Source organism: Staurois parvus, unplaced genomic scaffold, assembly GCF_062004578.1.
Source record: "Staurois parvus isolate SC_StPar_1 unplaced genomic scaffold, SC_StPar_1.0 ptg000022l, whole genome shotgun sequence".
NCBI lineage: Eukaryota > Metazoa > Chordata > Amphibia > Anura > Ranidae > Staurois > Staurois parvus.
Window position 1 is genome coordinate 3395513 of NW_028317818.1, and position 17741 is coordinate 3413253.

The following is a 17741-nucleotide window of genomic DNA, read 5'->3' on the forward strand; positions in this document are numbered from 1 at the left end:
CCACCCCTCACCTCACCCTTTCAGTCTCCGCCCGTATCGCCCACCTACTGAACGACATATCAGACTGGATGTCGCTCCATTTCCTCAATTTGAACTTTTCCAAAACCGAGCTCCTAATTTTCCCCCCAGCCCGCGTCCCCCATCCTCTCCATCACGACCAACAACGCCACCATCAGTCCCACCTCGAAAGCTAAAGTCCTAGGTGTCACTCTAGACTCAAACCTGTCCTTCCAACCCCATGTCCAATCGTTGGCAAACTCATGCAGGCTCCACCTCCGCAACATCTCCAAAATACGTTCGTTCCTAACCAAAGACACTACTAAACAACTCATTCACTCCCTTATTATCTCACGCCTGGACTACTGCAACTCCCTTCTCACCGGCCTACCCCAACACAGGCTATCCCCACTTCAGTCTATCCTGAACTCTGCGGCCAGACTCATCCACCTTACCAACCGCTCCGCTTCTGTCACCCCCCTCTGTCATTCCCTCCACTAGCTTCCGATTGCCCAACGCATTAAATTCAAAATACTAACACTGACATACAAAGCCATTCATAACGCTGCCCCTAACTACCTCACCGACCTGATACCCAAATACCGCCTAACCCGTACTCTTCGCTCCTCACAAGACCTCCTACTTTCTAGCTCCCTGGTCTCCTCCTCTCTCGCCCGACTGCAGGACTTCTCTAGGACTTCCCCCATCCTCTGGAACTCACTACCCCAATCCATCAGACTGTCACCTACCCTACTCACCTTTAGGCGCACCCTGAAAACCCATCTCTTCAGGGAAGCCTACCCCACCCTCACTTAACAGCCGATCTCCTCCACTCCTCCTACCACTCCATCCCCCACAGCCACTTCCTCCTGTACCACTATCCCCTCCCTCCTAGATTGTAAGCTCGAAAGAGCAGGGCCCTCGAACTCCTTGTGTACAGTTTTGTTACTATATTGTCTCATGTTCTGTCCTCCACTATAATGTACAGCGGTAAGCAAACCTTTTGGCGCTATATACTGTATAATAATAATAATAATAATAATATTCCTCCCACCTATACCAATGGTGGGGCACTATTCCTCCCACCGATACCAATGGTCGGGCACTATTCCTCCCACCGATACCAATGGTCGGGCACTATTCTTCCCACCAATATTAATGGTGGGGCACCATTCCTCCCACCAACTCCAACCAATACCAATGGTGGGGCACTATTCCTCACACCAATACCAATGGTGGGGCACTATTCCTCATCCTACAGACCACCCACCCAGAAGCAATGTTTATTCATACCGATTCTGGGCCTGGGACATTTTCTACCCCCACTGGCCAAAATCTGGCCCTCTTAAAATCTAAAGGATAGTAAACTAGCCCTTTGTTTGAATGTGGAGACCCCTACTTTATACCCTCAAACAATTATATACAGTATTTTCTGAAAAAGAAGAGACCCTGAAGAATAAAATTATGGCAGTTGCAGGGTTTTTTTTGGTCACACGAGATTTGCGCAGCTGTTTATCTGGGACATCCTACTTCCTTGTTTACATTCTGCTGCAGGGCCCAGGAGCTTTTTTTTTCCATGGAGTCCCATTAAAATCCAAACCCTAAAGGGTCTCATATAAATTTAGCGCAGAGCCCACACTCTTTTTCTATGTGTCAGCCTCCATAACAACCAGCCTGAGAGAGAAACTGTCACATTTAGCAAATATAATAATGCTACTAAATCCTTCAGAGGTTTGGCATGGTCAAACACCCCATTTAGTTTGGCTATTTGACCCAAACGCATTCATTTCAGACTGAACATAGGTTTGGTCTGAACCCCAAGCTCATCTCCCTTGCTGTATATTGTGACATGTCAGTAACTTACTGCTAAAAGGTCCATTAATGCTCCTCAACGCTCCCCAAACGCCCTATGCACGGTTTTGAGGCTGATAGTTCTGAGGTTGATAGGAGTTTGCCGAGCGTTAAAACCACACCACAAGCGGTTATAATGAAGTTAAATGGTATTAACACTCTGCAACCACCTCGCAACCGCACCGCAAACGCCTGTCAGGCGTTTGCAGAGCAGCACCATAGACTTGAATGGGAGGCTTCAACACCTCCTGACTGGACATGAAGCGTCAGTTTTGCTGCGACACGAACGCTTCAGTGTGAACAGCAGTGTGTGCTGCCATGTGCACAATTTTCATAGTCGTTTGAGAATCGTTAAAAACGCTTCCCAAACGCCTGTCTGACAGCTGCTGACAAAGCTAGTGCAACCGTAGCCTTAGTCACTCTCTGCTAATTGCCTTCAGAGGCTGAACACATCATTAAAAACCTTTTGAAACCCACAACTCAATCTAACTCCAACAGTTTTGTTCTGTAAACACAATATTTCACTTACTTGCAAAGATCGACATGATTTCATCTGCATATCAGAAAGTGCCAGTGTACTCAAGATAAGGTTCTGCAGCACTAGAACATGGATGTCTTCAACACTGCATATTTATAGAAGGGTTTAAATATGGAACAAGTAAACAAATTGGTCAGAAACAGCTATGAAATAATATAATAAAATATGAATATAAAATGAGCCAATTATTATGAAATATAAAAATATATAGAAAAGAAAATGTACAAAGGGGTACTTTAATAGATAAAGTAAAACTCTAAAACTCCAGGCAGACAGCTAAATGCACAATTGGAAAACATACTGTATGTATTTCAACCATACATTAAGCTAATTGCCCTGTGCTCTTTGACATGTTATATAATATGAAGTACTCGTGCAAAACCTTGTAAACCAATAGCATGCCCTCTGCTCTATTTATTGGCTATATAACTGGAGTAGCAAATATAATGGCTGATAATATTCTTTCATGAAGCCATTGTTACAAAAGCGTGCAACCAAACCCTTTACACTGAGGCCACATCTAGATTTGTGTCCTGAAAAAAATTATCAGGTTCCTGGAAAATGATCTCTCTAGTCATGTCTGCCTTCAGCTTCACTCTCAATTGTTCACATTCACTATGCTTAAGGTCTGTATTTTTGGAGGCAGAGACCCAGACTGACCACATCACAAGGAGGACTGGTGTAAGCCATTCTTATATACATTTTGTTTTCATTCAGCTTGTGGGCTGGAAGAAAACCATGTGACAGGTTCCTCCTGTACTGTATGTCACAGGTGGTCAAATCTCTAACTGTAGCTATTTTTGTTTTCCTGACAGCCGGCCTTGCCAACAATTTTTGGTCAGTTTCTTTCAATTTTTCAATCAAAGGCTGTCAGGCGGGAGCATAACGACAGGGTCACCTACTGATAAAACTTCGCCAAAATTCAAATGGCCCAGCATTAGGGAAGAGCACACCTCTCAATACAGTGAGCTGAAAAATACAAATGTTGAGCTCCCAGAAATAACCCTGTTACCAGAGGGTCACTCAAACAAAAAATCTCCAGTTAAAGGTTAACATGCATACTTACCCCATGTCGAGTACCTGCTTCCCCTGCTGCACACTGTGGCCCTTGCCGACAGCCTCTAAGTTCTACAGGCTATGCATCACAAATCGCCAACATCTCATAAAGCATACTATTACATCACTTTGTAGAGCTGCTTATTAAAGCAGAAATACACCGCATCTAAACACCACAAATCAAAAATGCTATTTAATTTTTAATATTAAAAGCAAACTCAGCCATCCATCCATGTATCTATGCTTTATTTTGCTGAGAAATAACTTTGAAAAACAACCCCTAGCATTTCTGGCCATGGCCATCTTGAGCAAGGGCTGATAATTCTTGTAGCATTTACTTCCTGGAATCCATTTACCCAGGCATACAAGCAAGAGGGTGTGCTTAACTGAGAAAACCCCTCCTCCCTTCCATAAGACTCCTGGGATGTATGACATCATTTGCCTAGGCAAGAAACCAGGAAGTAACTGAAGAAATGTAAAAAAAATAGTTTCAAACAAGTAAATATGATATACATTCCTATCTATTTCCTATCTAGCAGCATAGTGATTAAACATAGTGAATGTTAATTGAGAGAGCGAAGTTCCACTTTAAACAAAATTGCATCTGTTATTAAATTATGGGGGTTTTTTTTAAAGAAAAAAAAACGGATGATGCTTAACATCATTTAATACACTTACAATACAAGTTTTTAAATTATGTAAATCATTAATAATAGCTGATCGCTAAAAAAATGCAGCAACCAAAATTTCAAGTTGGCTTTGTTCAATATGTTAAAGAAATACAGTACATTTACTTATATAATAGAATACCTGTTAAGACATTCTAATGCATTTTCTTGGATGGACTCGTCTCCAACTGCCAGAACACGAAACCTAATAAATACAGTAAAAGATAGAGTAATAAGAAGTCTGAGGCTGTAAAAATCAAAAGTCAAAGTTCATCATTTTTCTGCTCATATCTGTGGCATATTCACTGCTATTCATGATCTCTGCAGGAAGATCCACCCCATTTCCTAGTCTTGAATGAATGAACATTCCAGCATAATAAAATATTCATAAGAATATTCCTATTAAGCACTCTGGAGTGACAGAAAAAACACTTCTTTAGCTTGGAGCACTGCTATGACAGTCATGACAACACTAGGGATGAATCTTTTTCTCAAATAGTGTAAAAGGCAGAGGAAACCCTAATTTGAACACTGCAATGGATTAGATATCCTAACAGTCAATTTAAGCAAACATTTAAAAAAAGTTCTTGAAAAAAAAGATTCCTCAATTTCCAACAACAGCCAGTCTGTAATACTGTCCTTCATTCTTTCATTTTTGGCTAATGATTTTATTTGTGTATACAACAGATTCTGCAAAATTTCAAAAGCTGTATTTAAATTCCCACTCTTCTTTTGGCTATAGGTAACAGAAGTTGTGGCTCACACACCGAACGAGTTTCACCACATCTAAGTGCCATTATAGATTATATAGATAAACTATAGAAAACTTTCTCATGAAATTAAAATACTTACAAAGGGGAATTCAATAAATCTGGGGGTATGGCCCCTTTAACATGGCCTGCGCCTAATTTGTGAAAGCCTTGTGTCAGTTTCGATACAAGTACGCCATATTCAGGTAGTTCTTACTACCACCGCTTTTAGAATATGTCAATATTGCTGCAGATTCTGTGCAGATAAACAAACTAGTGGTATTTAAGACCAACTCAAAGGTGGCGTGCAATGGAGGGGATACGTTTACTTCATTGGTTGCAAGGACGAAGGCCGTCCACATTCTTGAATCCACTATGCAGGTCACACAGAACTGACAGTGGGTTGAGCCTGATGGGAAACTGAGCAACTAGCTCCCCATCAGGTCTGCCTTGCCTGTGATTGACAGTGGATAGCAGTGGGTGGGTTTCATGGAAACTATTTACTTCTGTTGTGGCTTTGGAAACCTCTCACTATTATCAATCACAGGCAAGGGGTAACCAATTGTCAACTAGCCTCCTCTACCTGGCTCCTCCCACCTGACACATCATATTTAGGGCCGCTACAGCTTTTGGAAGGGCACAGCCTGATGGGGAAATCTTAGACTAGTTCCCCATCAAGTTCACCTTGCCTTTGAATGATATTGCACACCAAGGGGCAGATTCCAAACCCACTCTTGGACTAAACAGCAGCTATGGATCTGCCTACTGTGCTGTCAATCAAAAGTAAAGCGTACCTGATAGGGAACTAGTTTTAGGGTTCCCCATCAGGCTCTGCCCACCCAAGTACAAAACTCCTTGACCATGGGCCTGTCAGTGTGACCAGCATAGTGGCTGGGGAGGGAAGGTGAGGTGGTTGTGCACCGAGAAAGGAAAGTCCAGTATGTACACTCTAACTTCAATGCAGGCACCAACGTGCCTTTGATAGGTACATGAAAGTTCATGAATTCATGTACCTGTTTTTGAGTTTCAGAAATCGGGTGCAAGCATCATCACTTTTAGTGCTGTGCCCCGACAGAATTATAAAAGAGAAGAGAATATTCTGTGCCTCTCAATGGACTCCCGAGGAGGAGATTTTATATTATCTACAAAAATCCAGTCTACTCTAGTGGCACAGGAACAGTGTGTTGACCATGGGACAACCAAAAGCAGTGCCCCCAAGGAGGATGGGAAATCCCATAAAAAAATTAAAAATAATCAGGGAGAGAACACACACAAAAAAACAAGAACTTTAGGGGCTGCCCACTAAAGCTGCATCCAAGAAGCTGGGATATCCACCGGTGAAGAGTGGAATGGTGAGAACTAAGGACCAAGTAGCAAGCCTAACAGAACTGACAAGGCCAGATGCTGAATAAAGGTGATCGACACAAGAAAGAAGGAACATTACTTTCACTGCTTGCACTTGAACAACAGTTTGGTGAAACCACTCTGAATAGCAAAACTAGATGGTGGAGAACCCTACAGAACACAAGGCTACAAAGATCCCAGAAACTTTAGGTAGAGCCTAAAGACACCCGAGAATGGCTACAATGCCAACTAACCTAGGACTAGAGATGCAAAATTTCCGGAAAGTTTGAAGCCATGGGAAAAAACAATTTTAGTTTTTTTTCCTGAAAAAAAATTAAAATTTTTAGAAAATGTTAAATGAAATTCAGTATGAAGTAGGTTTACACATTGAAAGTAATATTGTTACACTGGGAATGTGAAATGAAGTGTATATAAAAATAACATGCTTGAAAACTAAACTTGCTTTTTAACATTTTATTTTTTATTACAAATGGAATAAGATCTGTATATATTAAGAAAATTTTCCCTATACGTGAGAACAAGTAACCCCCCACTCCCACCCTTCTATCAGAATAATTGCAAAGCTTCTTGTCAATATCCATTTTCAGTTATTGACAATGCTGATTCAGAAGCATATATTGCTTTTGCATGAGCTTGATCAATGTTCTCCTGATTTTCAGGTGTCATTTTATCTATAAATGAAGGTATTGTGTATTTTTGGGAGGTAATGGTTTGCAACACTTCTTCACTTGAAGATGCTGCTGGTGGAGAAACACTTTGTGATGATCCAGAAGCAGAAGAAAGTGGTTCTGGAATGAGGACTCTGGAGGTAAACGCTACTTGCACTTTCATAATAGTCCTTATCATTTCATTCCATAAATTAATTTTAATGCCTTTAGGGCACCTCTGGCATGCAAGGGCATGTTTTGTCATCCTTGTAGCATTTGGAAAATAATATTTCTTCTCACAATATTTGTACATTGCAGCTTTGTTCTCAGCAGAAATTGCACTGTGGAAATGTTTCCAAATTCTAGATGTTGGTCTCACCATTTTACTGAGAGGAGAAAAATAAAAAACAATTTACTGCCAGACTATAGGCAAACATTATGCTGTGATGGTGGAAAACATTAATAGGAATCATTTAAAGGTTAAAAAGTTAAGCTAATTTGTCAGACAAATTCACCGTCTTACCTGTCAATTAAGGCCTTAGAGGAGGACAGAAACTATTATCTAATGTATCCCAACAATCGCCCAACTATAGCTTTGAAAACTTTTCTTTTTCTTTTCAGGCCTTCCCATTTCTTCCTAGGACCACAAACGTAACAGTTTTCCTTGGGCAGATGAAACATTCTAGGAGCGAAAATCAGTAATTACACCCAGACAGTCTGGTGAAGTGTCAGGGCAAAGGGGTAATACTGCAGATAGCAAATACCACCAGCCACTTTCCATGCATGCACAGTAAGGACATAACAGACTCCAGATTCTGTGCAGTCTGCTCACTCAGAAGAAAGCCATTCAGGTCTCCCCCCTAACAGATGAAGATTAGAACAGGAATCGACATCTGTTGAGAACCTGTGGCACCAAACATATAAAAAATCCATCCAAAAAAGACCACAACTATGCAATGGCCCCCTTTAGCAGAAAGCCACACCTCGCAGGGCATGTCCAACCCCCTGCCCTTTTGTCCTGAGGAACCCAATTTATATCCAAACCAGGCATGCTAGCAAATATAGAACTGAGCAGGCCCTAACAAAGTCATAGGGATCTTCACACCAGGGTACACAGGATACAAAACTAGGCCCAAACACACAAGGTGGGTGGTAGTCAGACTCACTAATGTGATCCTGTGGGCATGAGCCAGGTACTCACATCCTCTTCTCTCTGTGAGCAAGCAGATAACATACATACAAACTTCCTAAATGTGCAGGGATAGTACTGTGTTGCTCCAAACCATGACATCATGGCCAAGAATAACTCTTTCCTGCCTGAGAAAGGAGAGAGCCTGAAAACCACAAAAAAATGTGAGGATGGCTGCGACTGCTAGCCCCTGCTCTGCAGCCCCTAAAGGGAAAAAAAAGAAGGAAGACAAAGCTACCACCTGAATCAGCCAAACATGTAATGTAAAGACCATGCTGAAGGTGGTAACAGAGACAGGGTCAGTACTTGCAGGACACTGCCACAGCTCTATCTCTGTAAAGTGCATCAATAGTTACAAGCAAGCACCACTTCGGATGAATGAGCACAGGAGCATCATTAGTCTGGGGGGATGGGAGGGTTAAATGTATTAGCAGATTTGAATAAAAATAAAAAATTGAAGCCCCAGCTAACACTTTACACTCAGTAACAGCAAACTGTTTTTTTTTTCTTTTTTATATAAAGGTTTTACATGAATAAATAAAAGCTGATCATTTTAATTACCCCTGTCAGTGGTAAATGGATGTTTCCATCCATGTAAGCTAAAACAATCTGCTGGAGAGCTTGAACTTCTGAAAAACAGCAGAGTTTCTGGTTGAATCACCAGACGAAAACAGAAGAAAGAAATCCAAAAAAGGAAACTAATACAGCCATCACATCTAAGAATTAGTACAATTCAATAGAATATTTGCTTTTGGATTTAACATGGCTTTAAAGAATCTCAGGTAATTTCCACACACATTTGAGAGGACTCTTGGTGTGGAAGAAAGCCTGAAAAGAGGGCGATAAATTGAAAGTGTTGGTCTCCCACAGCAAAATGTAGATAGTGCTGGGCATGTGGAAATGTCAAGATATCTTGAATGTCCATCGATGCCAGTAATTCCCTTTTTCTGATAGAAGAAATGACAGATCTTGCAGACTCCATGCGAACTTTGGGGACATGCAAACATCTGTTCAGAGACTTTTAAGTCCAAAACGGGTAGAATGCCCACGTACAGTTTTGGGAGTGTGAACAGGTTTGAATACAAAAAAATAAATACATTTGAAGATTTTTACCACAGGAATGGGATTACCAGGTCTGCCTGTCTTTGAGATAAAGCTGGGAAATTGGAGGGTAGGAATCGAGGGGACAGGGATAGAAATTCTATTTAGCAGCCCCTGAAAACAAAAGATTGGACCCAGAGGTCTAGAACATCTTTGATCCCAGACTGACACGAAGGCCAATAGACACTCTACACTCTGGAGAGTGAAAGTGTCTCATCATTGTAAAGAGAAATACTGGGTAGGCCTGGAGGGTTTTGGGTTCAAGACTTGTGACGAAAGGATGGACTTGCCTTTCACTTAAGTCGGCCATAGCTGGATAGAAATTTCAGCCGGTCCAGCAGAGACCAGCTGAATTTTGATCCATGTACAGGCCGCCCTGTTAGATTCTTACCGCTCGATGCCGCCTACAGCTGGCAGCACTGATCAGTGTATTCTGATGGTGGGGAAATCTCCCCACTGTTAGAATACAATAGCTCAGTGGGAAAGTTACCCCCATCCACCTTGAATGTGTGGATGGGGGAATGGTGTCAGTTTTTTTGTTCAACCCATTGGTTGGTTGGAAAAAAAGAAAAAAAAAAGAAAAAAGGATTTATGCATGAGCTGCCTTAAAGAAGACCGCCTGGAAGTAATGAAAGCCCCCCCCCTCTCAGTGAGAAGAGGCAGTAGCTGTAAGTAGCATCCCCAGTAACTTCCCTGATAAAATTTAATAAGGGATTCACCCAACAGTCATACGCCACTGAAAGGCATGCATAAAAGACGCTATTTACAAGCAGGCTAGGCAGACCAAGCCTTTAACCACATAATTCTGTGCCTGTGCATAGAGAGCAGTGTCATCCTACAGACCTGACAGATTACATTTTCCAGGGCATCAACATAAAATCGCAGCACAGAGGGCACGAGTTGCAAATCATCAGAACAGGGTTTTCAAAAACAGAATCATGTTCTTATTTTCCTAGTCCAGTTACCTACAGTCTGACAAACAGATATAGCTGCAGTGGCTGGTTGCAAGGTAGGACCAGCAAAAGCAAAGAATACCTTCAATAAGCTTTCAAAACACCTGTCATCTGAATCCTTAAAGAGGAAACATTTTCAACAAACGCTGACATGCTTGTTGAGAACAGAAATGGCAAAATCCACTACTGAGACAGACCATTTTCTCATAAATTCCTTTTCAGGATTTGGTCAATCCTCATGCAAAGAACAGTCAAACTGTGTGTGCAGAGGAAAAAAGTCTTTATATTTCACCAGTCATTTGGTGCCCACAAAAAACTGCTTAGGCTGAAGAGATCCTGGGGCTGCTAGACAACGGCTAGTATGCACTGCATTGATAAGTGAGCTCACAGTAGATATCATATAGCATGAAGTCTTAGTTTGTGTCTAAAAAATGCAGAAAGTAAAAATGAAGAAAAAAATTATATAAAAACCTCAAAGTCTCACCAAATAAATTTAAAACAGAGATGCAGGAGAGCGCCAGTATAACAGATTCACACCAAACAATTATATGTTAAAAAATCTTTGGATCAATAACACGCCAAAAATTTCAAAAATGAATGTATACGACAATGATTATTAAGAACAACCTGCCAAATGATGAACCAAATATAAATACATCTTCAGTGTACAGTACACAAAATATTTGTCAGACAGGCTGCTTGCTGCTTTTCTGAGAGGGAGATAGAATTGCAGGAAGGGAGTTATGTAAATATGAGACCTTGCTCTGGTGCAGGGGACCAGCTATTGCCCCAAGCATTTTGCTGGTTTTCCTCAGTGTGGTCTGTATTGCTATTAGGCCCTTTTTTCTGTGTTTCTTTGGGTCTAGTCTCCACCATTGCTAAGTTAGAGGATCTCCTGTGGTATGCTAACGACATGGATGTGCAATGAGAGGATATATTCATGCTCAGGAAAGGAGTCGCTACAAGACCAGAGCTGACCAATGCCTTGCTTCTCTTGTAATCAGGAGCAGATGCGCTTCTTGCATTTTTGGTGGAAATGTCAGGTGGAAGCGCAGCATCTGGAATGCTTTTGCAACTACGTCGGAACCGAAACAGCAATGTTGTGTGTGAAAAATCCACCAAATTCAAAAAAGATAAACGTTACCTTCTGCTAGTGTAGTAGGGTCATTTACAGAGGGAGATGGGTAAACACACTAAGTGAAGAAACATGTAAAAAACAGGACACAATCACAGTTACAGGAAAACTCTGTTTTACCTTATTCACACATGTTCCTAGAGGGTACCAAACTGCAAACATCACGGTGGGCATACCCATGAAGGTGTCTTCAGGGTTTGGGTGTCTTAGGAATGGACTATGGTCCTGGGACCTGTATAGCACTCTGCGGTATAACCACACTTGTTGCACCATGTGCCAAGGTAAGTGCTGAATGCAGAATCTAGTCCCCAAAGAGAAAAATTACAGGTTGGCCCTGGGTAAGGCTTCCAAGACGTACATCAGGGGCAACCAATCTGGAAACTGCAGGTGAACCCTGAAGCAATAAACAGTTGGATTTTGCTAGATGTGTCAGTTGAAGTAGTGAAGAAAAAAATCCAAAAAGGAATGGTATAGAAACTTCTCCAGAGAAGAGGTCACTCACCTAAGAACGCTAGCAAAAAACTGGAGTCCCACGGAGTGGGTGGTGTTACATGAGGGACATTCCCAGGAAAGCTTTGCTAGTGTCCAATCACCTGAAGGTAGCCACATATAACCCTTTGTCTACGGCTACGTTTCTGTGTCCTGTACTGTAGGATAAAAGCTTCGGTTTGCAGTCTGTTCTACCTTCTATTGATGACTATTGTTCAGAGTGTGATCACACGCGCAGACTTTCATACTTAGAGACTTAGGGCTAATTTGCACCAGATACAGTCAGATGCATTTTAAATGAAGCAAAAAATGCAGTACAAATGCATATTTAAAAAAATTATGTATTCCAGTGAGCCTTGTTTATACTATTGCAGTGCTTTGTGGGTGTTTTAAAAAAAAAAGTACAGCATGTTACATTTTTCCACATTGATACACATGGAGGCGTGAACAAACTCACTGCAAATGTGCATTAACACATGCAAACGAGTGTAAAGAAAAAAAAAAGCTTTGCTGTCTTTATCACTTCTTTTCCACTCACTCTCTGGCTATACAACAAATGAGCAGCGACTTGCCCTCCTCCACTATAGTATATTCAGTGATAAGCCAACAGGTACTCTGCATATCAGCTTACTCATTTTTTTTTCCAGTAGAAAACTTACTCATTTTTAGCATTCATCTTTAACCACTTCAATACCAGGCACTTATACCCCCTTCCTGCCCAGGCCAATTTTCAGCTTTCAGCACTGTTGCACTTTGAATGACAATTGCACGGTCATGAAACACTGTACCCATATGAAATTTTTTAAAAAATTTTCACACAAATAGAGCTTTCTTTTGGTGGTATTTAATCACCACTGAGTTTTTTTTTCCTAAATAAAACATCTGAAACTTTTGAAAAAAAAAACACTTTTCTTCTTTTCTGTTATAAAATTTTGCAAATAAATAATATTTCTTCATAAATTTAGGTCAAAATGTATTCTGCTACATTTCTTTGGTGAAATAAAAATAATAATTGAATTTGTATTTTTTTCAAATGTTTCTATTATTTTTTTTTTACTATTTTATTTTTCTGCACACTGTGACCAAAGCAACACAATGTTACCATAGTAACATTGAACTACTCTAGGCAAGTGATCATGATTTTTTTTTAACACATTATGATTGCTAATACCAATGTATTTCATTGATATTTGCAATCATTGTTACTGAATGAAACTGATTCATTCAGTCTTTTGTTGTGATTGGGCAAAGCTGATCACATGATACAGATGGGCTGTGATTGGCCCTGTCTGTATCATCTGACTGCCTTGACCAGTCACAGCTAACAACATAATTGTGTACAATGGATGGCATGACAGGAAGCCATCCTTTGTATAGAAATGACATGTGATCTGCTTTGATTGGTCACAGTGGTCACATGACACTGGCAATGGGCCGGTGTAGTAATATGTCATCGGCTGTGTCCTGTGGACACAGCCGGTGACAGATCGTGCCGCAGCGCGGCCCCACGGCCGCATGAGTGGCTCGTTTTGACAGGACGTCATATGACGCCCAGTCACAACGTTGAGTGTCCCGCCCGGCCATCAATCTGCTATAGGCCAGGCGGGAAGGTGTTATGCAGTGAGATGGATTGATTGAAAAAGGAAAAAGAAGCAAACAAATATCCAACCAGCAGAAAAACTCTGAAAGGTGACTACTAGGGATGAACTCAGGTGGTTCGGACCCTACCAGGAAGCCATCACCATACCGAGCCAATCATAAGCAGCCAAGGCATTCCTCGCCACAGGCATAAATAATCTTGTATACATGCTGCTCTGGATAGGGAATTTTCCCGCACTTATGATTGGCTTTGTATAGAGGTAGGCTTACTCAGGTGGGTTCAGACTGGGATCTCATCCACATTGTCTACATAATCTGCCAGTTCTGTTGCTACCTATTGAAGAGCTCCTCCACAGTTTCTGGAATCTCATATACTGGATCATCCATCTTTGTGCTGAACTTCACTTTCAGTCGTTCTACAAATTCTTTGAACTCTGCAGCGCAAATCTTAGAGAAAAAAAAAAAAGAATAGTTACAGAATTGTATCTTTCAATACATCTATTTATCAATTGATTGAATCAACCACCAAAAATATATAAGGAAAAGACTGTGTAATGGTTTTGAACATAATGTATTTCTTTTAAGAACAGGATAAGAAAAAGAAATACTTAATGAGACATGTTACCTTGCTTATGTAGGGCAAAGTGACAGTGTCTCAGCAATATGGTATGTTTGCTTTGCATGGCTAAGGTGATCGTGTTTCTTTCAAACTAAAAAGTATCCTTTCTAAAGTGGCTGTAAACCGCAGACATGAAATATTAACAAAGCATATCCCTCTATAGTGTTTACTTGTCTAAATTAAGAGAACTAAATATCACTTCTGTCTGCTGCTTCCTTCCTCTGCTATCAGCGCGAATCATTTCTGACAAGTTTTCCTGACACCAAGAGAAAAAAGGTGACGGGAGAGATCTCCAGCAGATTGACAGACTCCACTCTGTTTCTGTGAGCTGTGTGGGGGAGGGTGTGCCTCTTCCCTCCAATCAGCTCTCAGCACTCTCCTCACTGAGCTCTGCAGAGTGTAACTTCAGCTCTCTGCCCCCTTTTTTCTGAACTCTCAGACAAGCTTTATAAATTCAGCACTCAGAATGGCTTTAGAGAAGAGAAGACCCGCAGATAGACAGGCACAACTTATGTAGGAGGGTTTGTTTCATTTTTGTGTATCACCTGAAGCCAGTCACGTCACTGGGTATATGTAAGGGTTTACAACCACTTTAAATCAGGTAAATATGAACTACTATAGCATAATAACATATTGCATTCTCTTTTTCAGCCAGTAGGTGCAGCTTTAGAATCAAACGTATATCCAATTACAGCTTGTTCGAAAGCTTAGCAAGTAAGCTGTACTTTGCACAGAGGACGATGGCTCATCATTAGCTAACAGCATGAACTCTGGGATACATGTCAACTAAAGAAAGTTGCTTTTCCTCCACAGACTGCACATCTGGAATAAGAACTGGTTTGTTTTTCTGCAGCAAAGCAGTGGGAGAGAAAACAAAGAAAGGAAGAACAAAAGCAAATAGAAACAGACTGACAAACAGTAGCAACAGACAAATTAGGTAACAGGTTATGGTGAGAATAAAACTCTGAAAAGGTTTCTTTAATCATAGACCCTGGGATATATGCAGTCACCTTCAGCTGACCGAAAACCAGCAAACAGAATTGTAGGACAGCCCATATATGTCTTCTCACTCCCACTCCCAGCAATCCTCAGTTTTGTAGCAAGCCATAAGAGGAACCACCTAGGCAAAGGGGATGGGCCTGTAATGTACTTAAAAACTAGAATTTAACAGCTAAAAAATCAAGTCAACATTCTTATTTCTAAATTGTTCAGTAAAGGACACAGGCTCTTTTAATCACTGACCTTGGAACACCCCCATGCAATAGAGCGGTGGGCAACACAGCAACAATGCCAACAGGTCCAAAAACAAAGGAAAACAGATCTTGAACTCTAAGCAGTTTGAAGTACCTTATGGTTAAAGCTGGTGTCAGCAAAGGCCTAAACATCCACCTTGAAGAACTTCGCAAATGTGTGAACTAAGGACCTGGTGGAAGCCTTGCAAATTTGAGAAACAGACGCCTGGTGTTGCAAAGACCAAAAGGTACTAACTGAATGATCTGAGTGAGCCTTAACAGGAAAGGGAGGAAACTTCTAATTCAAGGCATATGCCTTAGTTGCCTAATTCACCTAGTAATAATGGAACAAGACACATGGCACCTTGTGAGAGCCTGCTGGCAGGACAAAAAGATTATCCAAGTTTTAGACAGAAACAATGACTGAGAAGTAAACCTGCAAGGCTAACACCACATCTAAACTTCAGAGGTAAATCTCTTTGTGATGCTTTGGAGCTGGGCTAAAAGAAAGCAGAATTCTTCTTCTTTAGGAGAAAAGAGGAGACCATCTTAAAGCAGAAATTTACCCTAAAAGAAATGTTCTGCTTTAACCCCTTTACACTGGCGCCTCCTGGCCCTTTAAGGGATTTCTGATGCCGGGAGGCAGGGTTTATGATCATGTGACTGCCGTGATTCCCCCTCGCACTAGTGGAGGTTATTTTTTTGGGGGGGGAGGGAGCAGATTTCAAGTTTTTGAAAGTACCCACTCCAACTTCTGCTCCAACCACCTAAGCAACTGAAGCAGAAGTTTTCTCTCCTCCCTCCCTGCCCACAACCTTCTGGGGAACGTCACAGGTCCCAGAAGGCTGCAGGACCAATCACAAACCGCAGCTCAAGCATGACCAGCAGGAAGCTGGCTGTGAAGCCACAAGGAGGCAGAGGTGGCTTCCCTTTGCAAACATGCAGGCGCCGCCCGCCGGGGACCCGTAGACCAGCAGAGAATTAGCCTGGATGAAGACGGTGCTGGATCCCTGGACAGGTAAGTGTCCTTATTTAAAAAAAAAAAAATCAGCAGCTACGAATACTGTATTTTTTCTTTTGTTAAGACTGAAGATCCTTGTATAAAGCCATTTTAGTAAGGTTTGTCATAGGAATTTCCTGCACGGGCTCAAGGGAAGCTTCTGAATAGCTCACAAGACCAGACTAAGATAACCTTGTGACAACAAGGAATAAAAAGGGGAAGCAGTGTGAGCTACCCCCTGTACAAATATCTCAACCAGTCACAATCAACTTTTTACTGGGCACCAAGCACTTGTCCCAGACTGCCATGGTCAAGTAAATGGCCATAGAGATCACAGTAGGTTGCATGGCTGCATTCGAAAGAGCAAAGGAGGAATCAGGCATTAGGGAGGGCCTTCAACTTCTTGTTCACAGAGTCTTTAAAGCTGGAACTAATAAAGATTTGTTGACGCAGAAAATAGCCAGATCTACCAATGGAACTTTCTTTTCTTGTAGTAAGCCTCTTAAACAAGGTACTGCTCAGCAAACTGCTTGGACGAATACATTATGTCACTCTGCTGCAAGTCATTGGAACAGGGTTACCTGCAAGGTAGCAGCATAACCACAGACTCTGGGCTCATTCTCCTTTGTTGGATTGCCACTGCCCTTGACCTGTTGAGCATCCTATGGTTAAGTGCACCTCTCTGTAATACTGTACAATGGATGAGCACCAAATACTGGGTCCAGTGCTGGAGGCATTGTTACAGTCTGGCTCTGATGGGTCCAGTGCTGGAAGCATTGTTACAGTCTGGCTCTGATTCTTCTGTAGTGGAGTCTAGATATGATCTTGAAGGCTCTGTCAAGGGGAAATGATCCAGAAGCTGCAAGAGGTAGTCTCAGTGGCTGTAGGTGCAACTGGAATGAGAACAAATTACTCAGTTCCAAGTTCATTGAGGAATCTTTTTTTAATTTTCCAGGTGGAATCAGGAAAACACAACCAGAAAATACCCCCTATGTTCTATGAGCCTGTGTCCTGTATTGAAAACACACACAACCACTATCTAAATACATACACACTACATTGGGACACCCCTCCAAATCATTGGATTCAGGCGTTTCAATCACCTCCATGGCAACAGGTATATAAAAGGCATCCACATAGGCATGCAAACTGCTTCTATAAACATTTGTGAAAGAATGGGTCACTCTCAGGAGCTCAATGAATTCAAGCGTGGTACCATGATAGGTTGCCACCTTTGCAATAAGTCCATCTGTGAAATTTCCTTGCTACTAAATATTCCACGGTCAACTGTTAGTGGCATTATAACAATGTGGAAGCAGCTGGGAACAACAGCAACTCAGCCACGAAGTGGTAGGCCACATAAAATGACAGAGCGGGGTCAGCACATGCTGAAGCGCACAGTGTGCAGAAGTCGCCAACTGTCTGCAAAGTCAATAGCTAAAGACCTCCAAAGTTCATGTGGCCTTCAGATTAGCACGACAACAGTGCGTAGAAAGCTTCATAGAATGGGTTTCCATGCCTGAGTAGCTGCATCCAAGCCTTACATCACCAAG

At 41.6% G+C, this 17741-nt stretch overlaps 1 protein-coding gene across 2 annotated transcripts in view; it reads right to left on the minus strand.

The window, feature by feature from the left end:
* GTF3C1 (general transcription factor IIIC subunit 1) overlaps positions 1–17741 on the minus strand; it is a 199708-nt gene that overhangs the window by 39671 nt on the left and 142296 nt on the right. For both annotated transcript variants that reach the window (XM_089691990.1, XM_089691993.1), the window contains 3 exons: positions 13672–13784; positions 4253–4315; positions 2378–2471 (listed from right to left, as the gene is read on the minus strand). In XM_089691990.1, the coding sequence (XP_089548116.1) occupies positions 2378–2471; positions 4253–4315; positions 13672–13784 (270 nt within the window). The remainder of the gene's footprint in view (positions 1–2377; positions 2472–4252; positions 4316–13671; positions 13785–17741) is intronic.